Source organism: Delphinapterus leucas, chromosome 19 (genome assembly GCF_059928025.1).
Source record: "Delphinapterus leucas isolate spDelLeu-1000000601 "Yukka" chromosome 19, BTC_Dleu_Yukka2, whole genome shotgun sequence".
In the NCBI taxonomy this organism is placed as follows: domain Eukaryota; kingdom Metazoa; phylum Chordata; class Mammalia; order Artiodactyla; family Monodontidae; genus Delphinapterus; species Delphinapterus leucas.
The window spans coordinates 18,979,882-18,992,683 of record NC_143147.1 but is presented as its reverse complement, the minus strand read 5'-3'; the positions used below and the strand labels follow the sequence as shown (position 1 = coordinate 18,992,683).

At 54.9% G+C, this 12,802-nt stretch overlaps 1 protein-coding gene across 1 annotated transcript in view; it reads right to left on the bottom strand.

Moving 5' to 3' along the window:
* TRPV1 (transient receptor potential cation channel subfamily V member 1) overlaps positions 1-12,623 on the bottom strand; it is a 36,119-nt gene extending 23,496 nt beyond the window's left edge. Inside the window, exons 1-6 of the mRNA XM_022595823.3 lie at positions 3,476-12,623; positions 2,564-2,718; positions 2,337-2,489; positions 1,815-1,955; positions 1,371-1,669; positions 351-530 (exon numbers count right to left, since the gene is read on the bottom strand). Of these exons, the coding sequence (XP_022451531.1) occupies positions 351-530; positions 1,371-1,669; positions 1,815-1,955; positions 2,337-2,489; positions 2,564-2,718; positions 3,476-3,843 (1,296 nt within the window). The 5' untranslated portion in view covers positions 3,844-12,623. The remainder of the gene's footprint in view (positions 1-350; positions 531-1,370; positions 1,670-1,814; positions 1,956-2,336; positions 2,490-2,563; positions 2,719-3,475) is intronic.
* Positions 12,624-12,802: the final 179 nt, after the last annotated feature.

Below are 12,802 nucleotides of genomic sequence, written 5' to 3'. Positions count from 1 at the left end.
AAAAATTAAAAAATAAAACATGCCACTAAGTGAAAAACATGGTTGTTCTGTACTATATAAACAAAATGAAGCTACATGTTTTTATATGGTAGAAAAAGAGGATTCTTTTCCTGTCTATGTATTTTTGAAATATTTAAGTTTTATGGGAATATTATCATATATTGACTGTATGATGCAGGAAGACATTCGGTGGGAATGAATGGGGAGATGAGACCGCAGGGTGTAGGCCCCGGGTAGCAGGTTTCCATTGATGGGAGGGGCCAGAGCCAGATTAGGGAGTGGGAGTAGGGGCTGGGGTGCAGTGAGACCCGAAGCCCTTCCTGGCCGGGTCCCAGCCTCAGCCCACTCACAGGCGTCTCGCTGCTGCTGTAGGCAATCACCTCCAGCACTGAGTTCTTCTCACAGGTGTCGATGCAGGACAGGTCATACAGTGAGGAGTGCACGGGCCCGTAGGCCCACTCAGTGAACTTCCTGGACAGGTGCCTGCACTCGGGCTCCTGGATCTCCCTCTGGAGAATATAGGCCAGGACCTGCCGCAGGGATACAAGAGCCTGTTAGAGGCCAGCCTGGGGCCCTGCGCAGGCTGCATTCCCTACCAGCTCTGCTCCAAGAATAATTCTGTTTCCCAGCCCATTGGAGACCCCAGCCAAGCCCCAGGAGAGCCCCACCCCCATCTAGCAGCCTCCTGACCACCATCAAGATCAACTTCCCACTGCCTCAGACCCCGACTGCAGCCACATCCGACCCATCACCTGATCACACCTGGCCCCCCATTTCTCCCATCTCACGGTGAAGGACTGCAGTGGTCCATTCTAGAAAACCTCAAGCCAGAAGGAAATAAAATCCAAGAAACAAAACCAAAGTTCTCATCCTAAGAGACTCGGTATGAACAGTCAAGCTCCCAGAATCCTCTGGCACTGAGAAGCTCCTTCCCCTCCAGTTCCCAATTGCCCAGCCCCACCTTCAGCCTTCTGTGGCCTGACATCATCCACAGGCTTGGGCCTGCCCCACCCCATTAGGACCCCATATCACCCAAAAGTCCTATCTTCCATGAAGAAACACCAACAGCTTCTTTTTCCATTTCACCCTCAGCTCAACCCACCCCCATCCCCAGACCCCAGCGCCCCACCCCCATTCTGTGTCTTGTCGGCGGTGCTCAGAGTTGGAAATCAGAAACGGCCACGTGTGAGCTGATGAATTCCGCTCGGCATCTCACAATTCCCCTGGCTGACTCTAATGCCCCCTGCCCTCCCTCTACAGGCTGGTGGGGGAGCACCAGGGCTCTGCGCGGTGGCGATGTCAGAAGCTTAGGAAGGTAGGCAGGCCCCTCCCACAGCACCCCCTGCTCAGGCATGATGCCCCCTCCCTACCCCGATCTTCCCACTGCTGGCGGCCAGAGCCAACGGCGTCAGCCCCTTCTTGTTGGTGAGCTCCTCCAGCTTCAGCGCGGGGTGCAGTCTGGCCCCCAGGATGAGAATCTCATTGTACATGCTCGTCACAAACTTGGTGTTGTCGGCCGTGTTGTCAGCCACCTCCACCAGCGCGTGTAGCACAGTGTTGCCCACCGAGTCCCTGGCGCTGATGTCGGCCGACTGCCAGGAGTTCTGCAGCAGGAACTTCACGGTGCCCAGCTGGTTGGTGCACGCAGCCAGGGAGAGGGGCAGCTCACCTGCAGCCAACACAGGCAAGCGGTGGGCTTCCCCAGGAAGAGACTGGCCCTTGCACCACCCAGCCTCCAACTCCCCCCGTCTCCACCTCAAACCTCCCCTTAGCAATCATCAAAAAGCCAAGTGTCTACCGCGTGGTCTCCCCACCAAAATAGAAGCCAGGCCGCCCTTTGGTTTTCTTAAAGAAGTCCCCATTGGCCGCGGCCTGGACGTCGGCCCCGTTCTCCACCAGGAGGGTCACCAGTGCCATGTTCCGTCTCTCGATGGCAATGTGCAGTGCTGTCTGGCCTGTGGAGGACGCGTGCTGTTGGCTTTGTGCTCATCGTCCTGCGGGGGCTGCCCGGACAGGTGCCAGGGGTGGGCGTGGGCAGAACATGCAGCATGACCCCCCACCAAAGGAGGCCCAAGGAGGCCCTGAGGCAGGAGTAGAGACCCCCAGAACAGGGAACACCAGACTGGGAGCTGAAGGAATCAAAATGACCCAAGTGTAAGGAGCACCGAGCGATTGGCGGTGGGGGGTGGGGGGTGCAGGGACCCCCAGGACCAGGAGATCCCAACTCAGTGGCTGGACAGAGAGTAAGGAGCTCAGAGCCTTTCCCGGGCATGACGGTGCCCTCCTGGCTCCAGGCAAACTTGTGGGCAGAGCCATGCCGCCCGGGCCTCCCTCACCCTTGTAGTAGCCGTCCGTGTAGCTGGCGTTGACCAGCTCCTTCAGGCTGTCCGTCTGCCGGGCGATCTCCAGGAGAAGGGGGATGGTGTCGTTCTGCCCGTCGTGCAGGTTGAGCATGGCTTTCAGCAGGCAGGTCTTCCCTGTGTCCGGGTCTGCAAGACAAAGTGGGGGTCAGAGCAGGCAGCAAGGCGGGGCTGCTCCCGGGACCCGGCGGCTTCCGGGCCACCTTTGAATTCGCTGTCCGTGAGATGCTTCTTGCTATTCTTCAGAAAGAGCAGCAGGCTCTCCAGCTCTTCACAGTTATTCTGAGCAACAGCTTCGAAGATCTTCCTGCGATCATAGAGCTTGAGGTTCTCGGCAGCAGAGTCCTGGGATGGCTGCCTATGGACCAGAAAACACCTTCGTCTCACACTCGGTCTCAGCCCTGAGGCCTTCAGAGCCTGTCAGGGGGCACAACTAAACCCCGAGGCAAACCAAAAGGGGAAAAAACACGATACAAAACCCACCGCTCAGTCCAGGCTGTAACAGGGAACAGTGGGGCGCGTGTACCCCTGTTGTGTCCCCACCCTGTGTGTAGGCATCATCTAGAAAGTCTTTGCAGGCTCCACTTCCTCCAATACCCAGGCCACTCACTTCTCTGCCTGCTCAGAGGCTGGGGGAGCCTGGAGGGGATGGAGGGCAGGGGTTTGGCTGGCCTCTGCTAAGTGAAAAAGCATCCTCACAGGGCCACAGAAGCCATCCAGCCCTGTGCAGTCCCTGTCCTGCTTCGGGGGAGGTGGGAGGCCTGGTGCGCTCTCACTGGAACTGCTTTGCACTCTGTCTAAAAGCATCCTGCACCTGAGCCTTCCAACTCAGAGTCCTCATGATTCGGGCTGGTGAGCGTTCGAAGCCTCGACCCGGAGATCAGCCAGCAGCTAGGATCAGCATGTATGCCAGCATGTGCGGCCCCATGTCCCGAAGGTCCTATGAGTACAGACGCTGGACCAGGCGACCTCTGGAGGCCCCCCAGCTCCCTAGCTCTATGACCTTCAGCCCATAAACTCGAGTATCACATGGTGTCTCCATGGCTGGGGCCTCAGCCAGCTGGGCCAGTTAGGCTCCTGGTGGAGAGGGAGGCTGAGCTCCAGATGCAGCTTACCTGGCACAGGTGGGACCATCCCCAGGCCTCTGGACGGTGACAACAGGGCTGACTGTGATGGCCGGGCAGGATGCCAGCTGACCTTCCTCATAAGAGCAGTCCATGAGGGATGTGTCCTCCGAATCACCCTTTCCAAAGAGCCGGCTGCGGCTCTTGGCCACAGGGAAGCTGTGGGGCTTGGCTGGAGCTGGCCTGGAGTTAGGGTCTCCATCTAGGAGCTCTGGGCAGGAGTCCTCTTGACGCAGGTCCTGAGATTCCCGTAAGTCTGAGCTCCCCCATTTCTTCATCCTGTCAGATCCTCTGTGGCCCGAGAGGCGGCCTGCGGGCAGCCACCAAGATCGGGTTTGCTCCCAGCTGGAGGGCTGCATGACCCTAGCCCCCACTGCCCTTGCTGCAAAGGCTCCTGTGAAGCAGGACAGCCCAGAAGTCCGACAGCTCCTGCCCCCAGCCTTCCAGAAAGGAAGCTTTCAGGGGTGTTGTACCTCCCACCCCAGAGGCCTCAGGGGGAGCAGGCCTAGCAGACCCATGGCCAGCAGCCTCCAGGAATGAATGAGCCCCCTGCTTGGGACCATCAGGATGGATGGTTCCTCCTCATCTCTGGGCCTCAGTTGCCTTGTCTGCAGAGTAGGGATGATAACCACTGCTCTGCCTCCCTCCAAGATCAGAATACGGGAAACAGGAGGAGAGGCTAATCTCTGGCTGTGCATCTGGGGAGGAGCTCAGGATGGCTCAGCCCCAAAGAGCCGAGCAGTCTGCGTCCCCAGGAGCAAGGTGGCTGCTGGCAGAGACTGGCACTCACACTCCACACTGCATGGGCCCTTGGGTGCTGTGTGTCACCCCCCCCCCATCAGCCACGCACTCTCCTACCTTTGCTCTTCGACCTGGCTGCTGCAACGGTTGAGTTTGCAGGGGATTTTTTGCACTTTTTGTCATCTTTGTGAAATTAGTATATTTCAAGCATCCTGGCCCTAAACTTTTAGACTTTAAGTGATTCAGCGCCGGTGGGCCTTCTAGGCCTGAACACCTGGACTTACACTGGCAGCTGGTGCCAGCACCTATGGCTGTAAACTGCTGTTGATACTGTTTTCCACTCTTTCTTAACCTCCTTTCCTACTCTTCCCCTCCCGACTGGGCACCATCACTCCCTGGTACTCAGCGCTGTCCCACATCTCAGGGACCTTGGCCTCCACAATGCCTCCACATGGGGTGCTTTTTCCTCCTTCTCCTCTTGTCCAAACCGCACCACCACTTAGATGCCACCTCCCCACTGATGCCACTTCCTCCACGTCCCCTAATCCCTGCACTCATCGTGCTGCTCCCCTCCCCCTCCAGAGGGGCCCAGTTCATTTCATCCCTCCTCACAGCCCTCTTAGCACCGTCCACCATGCAGTCTAGCAATTTCTATGCCTCACCGTTATCTCCGCACCCTGCCCTGTGAACTCCACCTGGGCAGGGCACTTACCAGATCCATGTCTTTACGAAAAAAAAGCTGTGCTGGGGAAGGAGTGAGATCAGATACAGACCCTCTGGCTCCCATTTCCATAGGAAGTTAGAGAGATTCATGTTCCGGCAGTGGCCGGATTCCAGAAAACAGCCACTGAAGGAATGGGAGGCTTCTCAAGCCTGCATGTTCAAGTGAAAGTTCAGGCAGTGAAAACTCAGAGCATGTGACTGGGCTGTGACAATAACTCGACTATGATCTGATGCCCAGATCCACGCGGAAAAAGAGGCAGCCTTACCATTTCGCATCCTGTGAATAGGACAGATGATGACTACAGGCTCGTTTCCACTCCTGCCTGTTGTTCTGCATTCAGGAGGGCCTGAGTCTTTCTCTGATTCATCCATTAGGTGGAAACCCTGATGCAGGAAGTATGCCCCACTTCCAACCAACACCCATGTGTGCATCCCATCATTCAACACCCATCCACTGACACTACTGGGTACCCAGCCCTGTGCTGGGGGCACAGAGAGGACTGAGACCCCATCGGAGACAGAAACTAGGTGCTGGCTGGGGCAGGGGAACCACAGCAGGGCCCGGGGTGCTGAGGAAGTCTTCGTGGAGGAGGTGACAGATGAGCTGGGCCTGGAAATGGAACAAGGCTGGGCTGGGACTAGGGAAGAGGATGGAGACCCCCAGAGAAGCTGATGAAGAGGAAGTCAGTGGGGTCGGAACCAGATGGCTGTCAGCCCTGAACGCCAAGGAACAAGATGTGGACATTACTGCTCAGATGGCAGGAAGCCATGAGAAGCTTCCCATCGAGGCCTGTTCATAGGATGGGGATCGTATTGGCGATTAAAAGGCATGGGAGGCTAATGAGAATGAGAGGAATTGATGTGTTTGAGCCCATGCTGTGCAAAGGAAAACACTGTTCTAACACTTTACAGGCATTCACTCGCTTTATTCTCACATCTCTAAGAGGGAAATATTTTATGGATGAGGAAACTGAGGCACAGAGCAATTATATTACTTACCCGAGGTCACACAGTTAGTAAAAGGTGGAACCTGGATTTGATCCCAGGCAGCCTGGCCCCCGAGCCTCTCTAGCACTCTACCCCCCCACCGAAAGCCTCAGGGCTCTTTCTCAGTCATGAAAATCAGCCCCAGACCACACACCAAGGGCTGGGGGCCAATCAGACCAGGCCTTCCCAGCCCTGGGGCCAGGCAGGTGGGGACAATGCCCTTTCATTCAGAAGCCCCAAACCTGCAGCACCCTCCTGCTCAAAACAAGCATCCCAGGAAGCTCAAAACCCCACAACAAACACAAATCAGGTCCAGGCCATATGCCAGGCCTGGCTCTCCCAGGAATGTCTCCCTCTGGATAAGGCTGGCTGCAAAACCAAAAATAAACCTGCTTCCCAGCTAGCAGCTCTTAACAGCCCGACAAGAGAGCACCTATTAGCAGGAGCCTCAACAAACCTTTCAGTGCTGTTCTTTCTTGCAGCTTTGCCTCATTCTCTGACTGGTCCAAATCTAACCAAACTCAGTAAGCATGAAGCAGCCCACACAGTGCCATCAGTCAGTCAGTCAACAAACCCTGAATCTGCCCTGCAGGCCCTGCACCTGATTCCCTACTGGAAACCAAGCTTCTCCCAGGACAGAGGGAGGGACAAGGACTAAGAGGCCATTTGCTCTAGGCTGGGGGAGATGAACAGGGACAAGATAGTCTGCACTGCCAGGCCTGAGGTGTGCCCAGCACGTGCGCCCCATGGCAATGCACCTGTCAGAGCCAAACATTCTACAGAGTTGGGGGAATTTCCAACCGCGATTTGGGGTGTCTGATGGAGATGGTGTTTCTGTTTTACATAAGATTCACAAATTCACCCATCTGGACTAAAGGATGGTCTCGAGAAAAGACTCTGCCCAGCAAAGGCCTGGTTTGGCCTCTGGGTCTTTCTCAACTCTAGAGCCAGGAAGGACACTGCCCATCACCTGGGAGAGGCTTCCCTTCCCCTCTCCCCAGTCCAGGTGAGACATCCTGGGGTACAGCTCTTCTCCTCCCCTCTGTGCCCAAAGCATCCATCTGCATCTGGCTTCCGTTCGGGCTTTTGGGAGCTGGTCTAGCACCCAAGCATCCATCTGCATCTGGCTTCCGTTCGGGCTTTTGGGAGCTGGTCTAGCACCCGGCCTTGATCATTCTCGTCTCCTACTGAGCATCTCCTAAAGAGGGATGGAGAGCTGGGTTTGCAACCCGTGGATGAAGAGCCAGAGGAACACTACCAAAAACAGAGAGTGGAGGCTAGACAAGGACCCAGGGCTCCTGCCTGCCGGCCCAGCGCTCCCTCACTCCAGAGAGGACTACGCACTGAATCCTCCAGCCACGAACCGCTGGCCTCTGCAGCAGCCAAAGCTTCTTCACCCCAGGATGCCCCTGGGGCAGATGATACACAGTGATAATAGCAACCTCCACCATCACTTACCAAGTGCTCACGGTTGGCTAGGATAAGTGCCCTACGACTCCGGCACCACTTAAGACCCACCATGGGCTTTGAGGAAGCCACTGTTATTATCCCCAGGTTTCAGATGGGGTAAGTGAGGCGCCGAGAGGCTAGTTGAACAGCCCGTAGTCACACAGCTGGGAAGAGGCATACCCCAGCTTTTGACAGCTCACTATGCTGTCAAACGCTTTTAGATGTTTCTAAAAGCGAACATCCAACTACAAAAGGGACTCACCAGCTAGACGCAGGCACACCCCAGACTCAGCAGGCGCGGTGAGCTCGAAGGCCGTTCCACTCGTAGGGAGAGTTGAGCTGCTGTGGGGAGAAGAGGTGCCTCCCCTGCCTCCCTCCGTGAGGGTCCACGGCCCCTCCCCGGGCTGCGGCTGCTCCGCACTGACAGGGATGGGCTGTGGGCGCCCTCTGGCACTCAAGGAAAACGTTTCCAGCAATGGTAGCAGCCGCTGTTGCTGAGGCTCCGATTCCCAGAGGACCCCAAAGTCTTTCCCATCATTTTTGCCCTTTTTTTCAGAAACCACTTAGTGCTGGGGCCACAATGCAATTAGCCACACGCAGCCCAGAACAAGCCAGAGCTGGTGACCTCAGCTCTCAAGGAAGAAGGGTGCTGCTCAGGCCTCCCAAACCCACCACTCTTGCAGACCGGGTGGTCTGGGGAAACAGCTCAACAAATGCACTTTCAGAGCCAGAGATGTAAATGGAGCACTGCTCCATTTTCAAAATGCAGAAGGAATGGAAAGGGTCGTGTCACCCATCCTGCAATCCTGGCCTGGCAATTAGGGGCCTCCTGGTTTTGAGTGCTGCCTTTGCACCAACTCTGTGTGACCTTGAACAAGTGCCTGGCTCTCTTGGGCCTCTCATTCCCTGGAACCACAGAACACAGCAAATGATGAGGGTTTATTTTCTAACGCCTCCTAGTATGACCCTAAAGGAAAAAGGGAAAAGTTAATTCATCACTTCCAATAGGGCTTCATTCCCTCCCGGAAACTGGTTGAGAAAAGTCTCAAAGTCTTTCCAGGTGTGCGTACAGGCTGCCACCCAAAATGCCTGAGAGGCTGACCTAGCAGCTGCCCCTGGGAACTCAATAGGACTCCAATAAGCTGCGGGTCAGACACGGCCTGAAAAGAGCGGCCACGTGCCAGAAAGGCCCATTGTAGCCCTGCCTGGAGTAGCTTACGAGCTCCGACCCCTGAGTCAGACACTGAAGTGCAGACGCCACATGGATCCGGCATGCCTTTCTACAGTTTACAAAAAGATTTCACCACCCACTCTCCTAGGCCACGCAACAAGCCGGCACAGTGGGAGGGTAGAGACTGTCGTAGCCGTTTTACAGATGATAAATCTGTGACATCTAGCGATTAGATGATTGCCCAAGTCACACTGCTGGTTGGGCCAGGAAGCCGGGCCCATTCCACCACGCCATACCATGTCCCCTGCTTGCACACCTTTTCATATGTGTGCCGTTTGATATGTGCCTAAAATTGAAGCTAAAATGCTTCAATTAAAATGAAACTTGGGGAACTTCCCTGGCGGTCCGGTGGTTAAGACTCTGCGCTTCCACTGCGGCTGGCTCAGCTTAGATCCCTGGTCAGGGAACTAAGATCCCACATGCTGCACAGCCAAAACAAAAATAAAAAATAAAATAAAATGAAATTTTGGAACGACTAAGAACCTACTGTATAGTGCAGGGAACTCTACTCAATACTCTGTAATGGCCTATATGGGAACAGAATCTACAAAAGAGGGGATATATGTGTATGTATAACTGATTCACTTTGCCGTACTGCAGAAACTAACACGACATTGTAAATCAGCTATACTCCAATAAAAATTAATTTTAAGGGGTTCCCTGGTGGCGCAGTGGTTGAGAATCCACCTGCCAATGCAGGGGACACGGGTTCGAGCCCCGGTCTGGGAAGATCCCACATGCCGCGGAGCAGCTGGTCCCGTGAGCCACAATTACTGAGCCTGCGTGTCTGGAGCCTGTGCTCCGCAACAAGAGAGGCTGCGATAGTGAGAGGCCTGCGCACCGCGATGAAGAGTGGCCCCCACTTGCTGCAACTAGAGAAAGCCCTCGCACAGAAACGAAGACCCAACACAGCCATAAATAAATAAAAATTTTAAAAAATTTTTTAAAAAATTAATTTTTGAGGAAATGAAACTTGGAATTCATTCTTTTTTTTTTGGAAATTGTGGTAAAATATGTATAACTTAAAAGTTACCGTTTTAAGCATTTTTAAGTGTACAGTTGAGTGGCATTAAATACACCTCGGTATGGGGACAGTGCCGTGCAGACACTGGGTCAGGCACAGCCCCTGGCTTCCACACTGCCTGGGCCAGGCCGGGGTCTCAGCCTTGAGCTGCCCCCAGGCACAGGGAGGGAGACATCTGAGGAAGGCACTGAGAGAACCGGCCAGCCCAGGAGCAATGTCCAGCAAAGTGGTGGGTCACACTTCTCCACCAGGACCGTCCCCTTAGCCTCCAAGGTGATTTTTGCCTCTGGTGAGGACAACACTTGTCACTAAATGTGTCCCCTTTGTAACAGAGCCATTGGGGCTGACAACATCCCAGAGTCTACCTGGTACCGCACATGCTCCGAGGGCTGCAGGGGAAATCCTGGCCCTTCTCCTCCTTCCCCGACAGCTCCATGTTGGTCTCCTTGGCTGCCTCTCCTCGCCAAGCCTTTCCCCTCCACACAGGTGCTCCTCGGGACCCTTACCTCCTCCTTCCCCTCTCTGAGACCCTCACTCCTCCAAGAACCCACCTGACATTCCCAAGCCAGCGACTCCTTCACCCAGGCGTCCAGCCCTGCCCTCTACCCTGGGCTCCATCCCTGCCTCCCGGGATCTCCAGGTAAAGACCGCAAACCCCTTCCCCTCAGCACACCCCAAGATGGACCCCTCTTCCCCCCACATTCCCTCCCCTCAATGCCCCTGCCTATAAAGTCACCAACTTTCTTCTGGTCACCAAGTCCGGCATGCTTTGTCCTCTCGACCCTCTTCTTCTCTGTCCTCGCTGTCTGGGCTGTTTCTGTGGCTCACGTCCATCCCTCACGGCAGCTGGCAGACAGTTCTCACCAGAAGCCCCAGAAGTGCCTCCTTTTCCCAGTCTAGGCTTCCCAGCCTGCCATCTCCCAGTCCCTAGTCCTACAACATTGTCCTGATCGTGGCCCCCTTACCAATCAAGGCCCCACCCCTCCACCTGGCACCCTGAGCCCACATCCCCGGTCCCCTCTCCCACCGTGGCCCACCTCCTCCTGTCACCTAGACACACCTCCTCCCCAGCCACACCCACGGTGCCTGCCTCCACGCTTTTCCTCCGCCCTCCCTCTACCCAACATCCATCCCACTCAACTCACGGTTACGGCCCAAGTGGCAGGTGAGACCTATGGATGCTGAGATCCTATCATTCAAATCCCACCTCCTCCAAACAATGCCTTCCTGGGCCTACTGGTACATTTGATCACAATGACAACAATAATGGCAGACAGAGTGCCAGGTTCTGGGATAAGCACTTTATAGGCACTATCTCATTGGACCCTTGCAAAGTTTCACGAGGTGAGTACAATTTTGTTCCCACCTTACAGATGAGGAAATGAAGAGCAGACAGGCTATGTAACCTGCCCAAGAACAGTGACAACCGTACTAGTCTCAGCTGGAGCTTCCTAAAATTTGTATTGGGCTTTAACTTCTTTGATGTTTGCACCCGGCTTTGCAGATTTTAACGGCTCCTGGGCGACACAGGCTCCGGCGCCCTCCATTTCCCTTCTCCAAGCCTAACTCCGTGCCTTTCCCAAAGGTGCACGCTGGCCCGGCTTTATCTGAACAGCACCTGCCCTGAGTGGTTCCACTAAAGTTCAGAAAACAGTGTTGGGACGGGACCTCAGGGCTGGGCCTCACCACCATCAGTGTGGTTTCTGGGTCGTAATTTGAAACACTGTGTTCTTGGATCTATGTAATGACGTGCCCATTAAAACTCTTTGTAAGTAGATCATGTTTTAATGATGACTTCTGGGAAGGGGCACTCCCTCCAAGCTCTGATGGGTACCAGAGGCAGCACGGGAAAGCGCTGGAGGTCTCACAGCAGGTGGTTGGGCCCCGCGTGACCTAGGCTAAAACTGCTAACGTCAATAATGGCCACAGGTCTCTCTCTCTCTCTGTGTTACCACCGTGGGGCACACTGACCCTGGCAATGGGAGCCTAATAGATTTTTTTCATCCACCTGGGCTCTTCTCAGATTGGAAGCCAGACTTTCTGGCACAGCTAGAAACCAGCAAACTCCCATGTGCTGAAAAAGGCTGATTACCAAAGTGGGAACACTCATCCTGCCACCTCGGGAGGAACCTGGTGGGAAGCAGGCCGTGCTAGACCCAGCCCCACGGAGACTGGTGAAGACACGACCGCAGGTGCCCGTAACGCCCACGCCCCCACCAAGGACAGCGACAACACTACTAGTTTGTCTTGAGCTTTCTAAATCTTGCACTGAGATTTCTAAATCTTGTCCTGATTTATGTGTCTTGCCTCCCAAATTTTAAATGGCTTCAGGGGTCCAAGATTCAGATGGAAAACAGCAAACCTGGAAGAAAACTACTTTCCTTTTCGCATTTGGTCTGTGCGTTAGTGTCAGCGGTACTCACACGAGTCAGCTCCCGTGGAGGGGAGGGCTCTGGGAGGGGGGTCTGTGTGCTACAGAAGCAGATGAGCTGGCCATCTGAGCTGGGGAGGGAGCCGACATCCACTCGGCACCCCATGGCTGAGCCCTTCTCTGCAGAGCTGGGACCCAGAGAGAGGGACCAGAACAGAGTGAGAAGTGGTTGGCGGGGTGCAGGCAGAGAATGGAAGCAGGAGTGAAGAGGCCCAGCTGTGTCAGATGCCAGCTGCTTGAACTTGGGCGGTAGCTGAAGCTCCGGGCCTGCTTCTTCATCCACAACACAGGTGAGAGCACCTGCCCGGCCTGCTTTCAGGGGTTTTGCTGGGGATTAGCAAGGATATGGATGTGAATGGGCTCTGTGAGCTGGTAAGTCTCCAGGCAGTTCTGGGGGGTTGTACATCTCCTCATTATTTCAGCTTACATCTGCTGACTGCTGAACTGTATCCGGCCATTAGCTCGAGGTGGTGACTAATTGTTTTCTGATGAAAAAAAACAAGATTTCCTTAATGTTCATGAGTCACGCAATGAGCATCTCTATACCAAGAACATCTCACTTTCAAAGATGTGGCCTGTTCATCTAATCACGCCTGAGAAGTGGTCAGGTGTGACCCACCCTCTTTCCTGAGGCCCACTGTGCACTTTGCGCACCCAGAGTGGTGGGTAGGGTGAATAGGGTGGTCTCTGCCCTCCAGGAGGTTGCGATGGATAAGGAGGAAGACCTGCTAG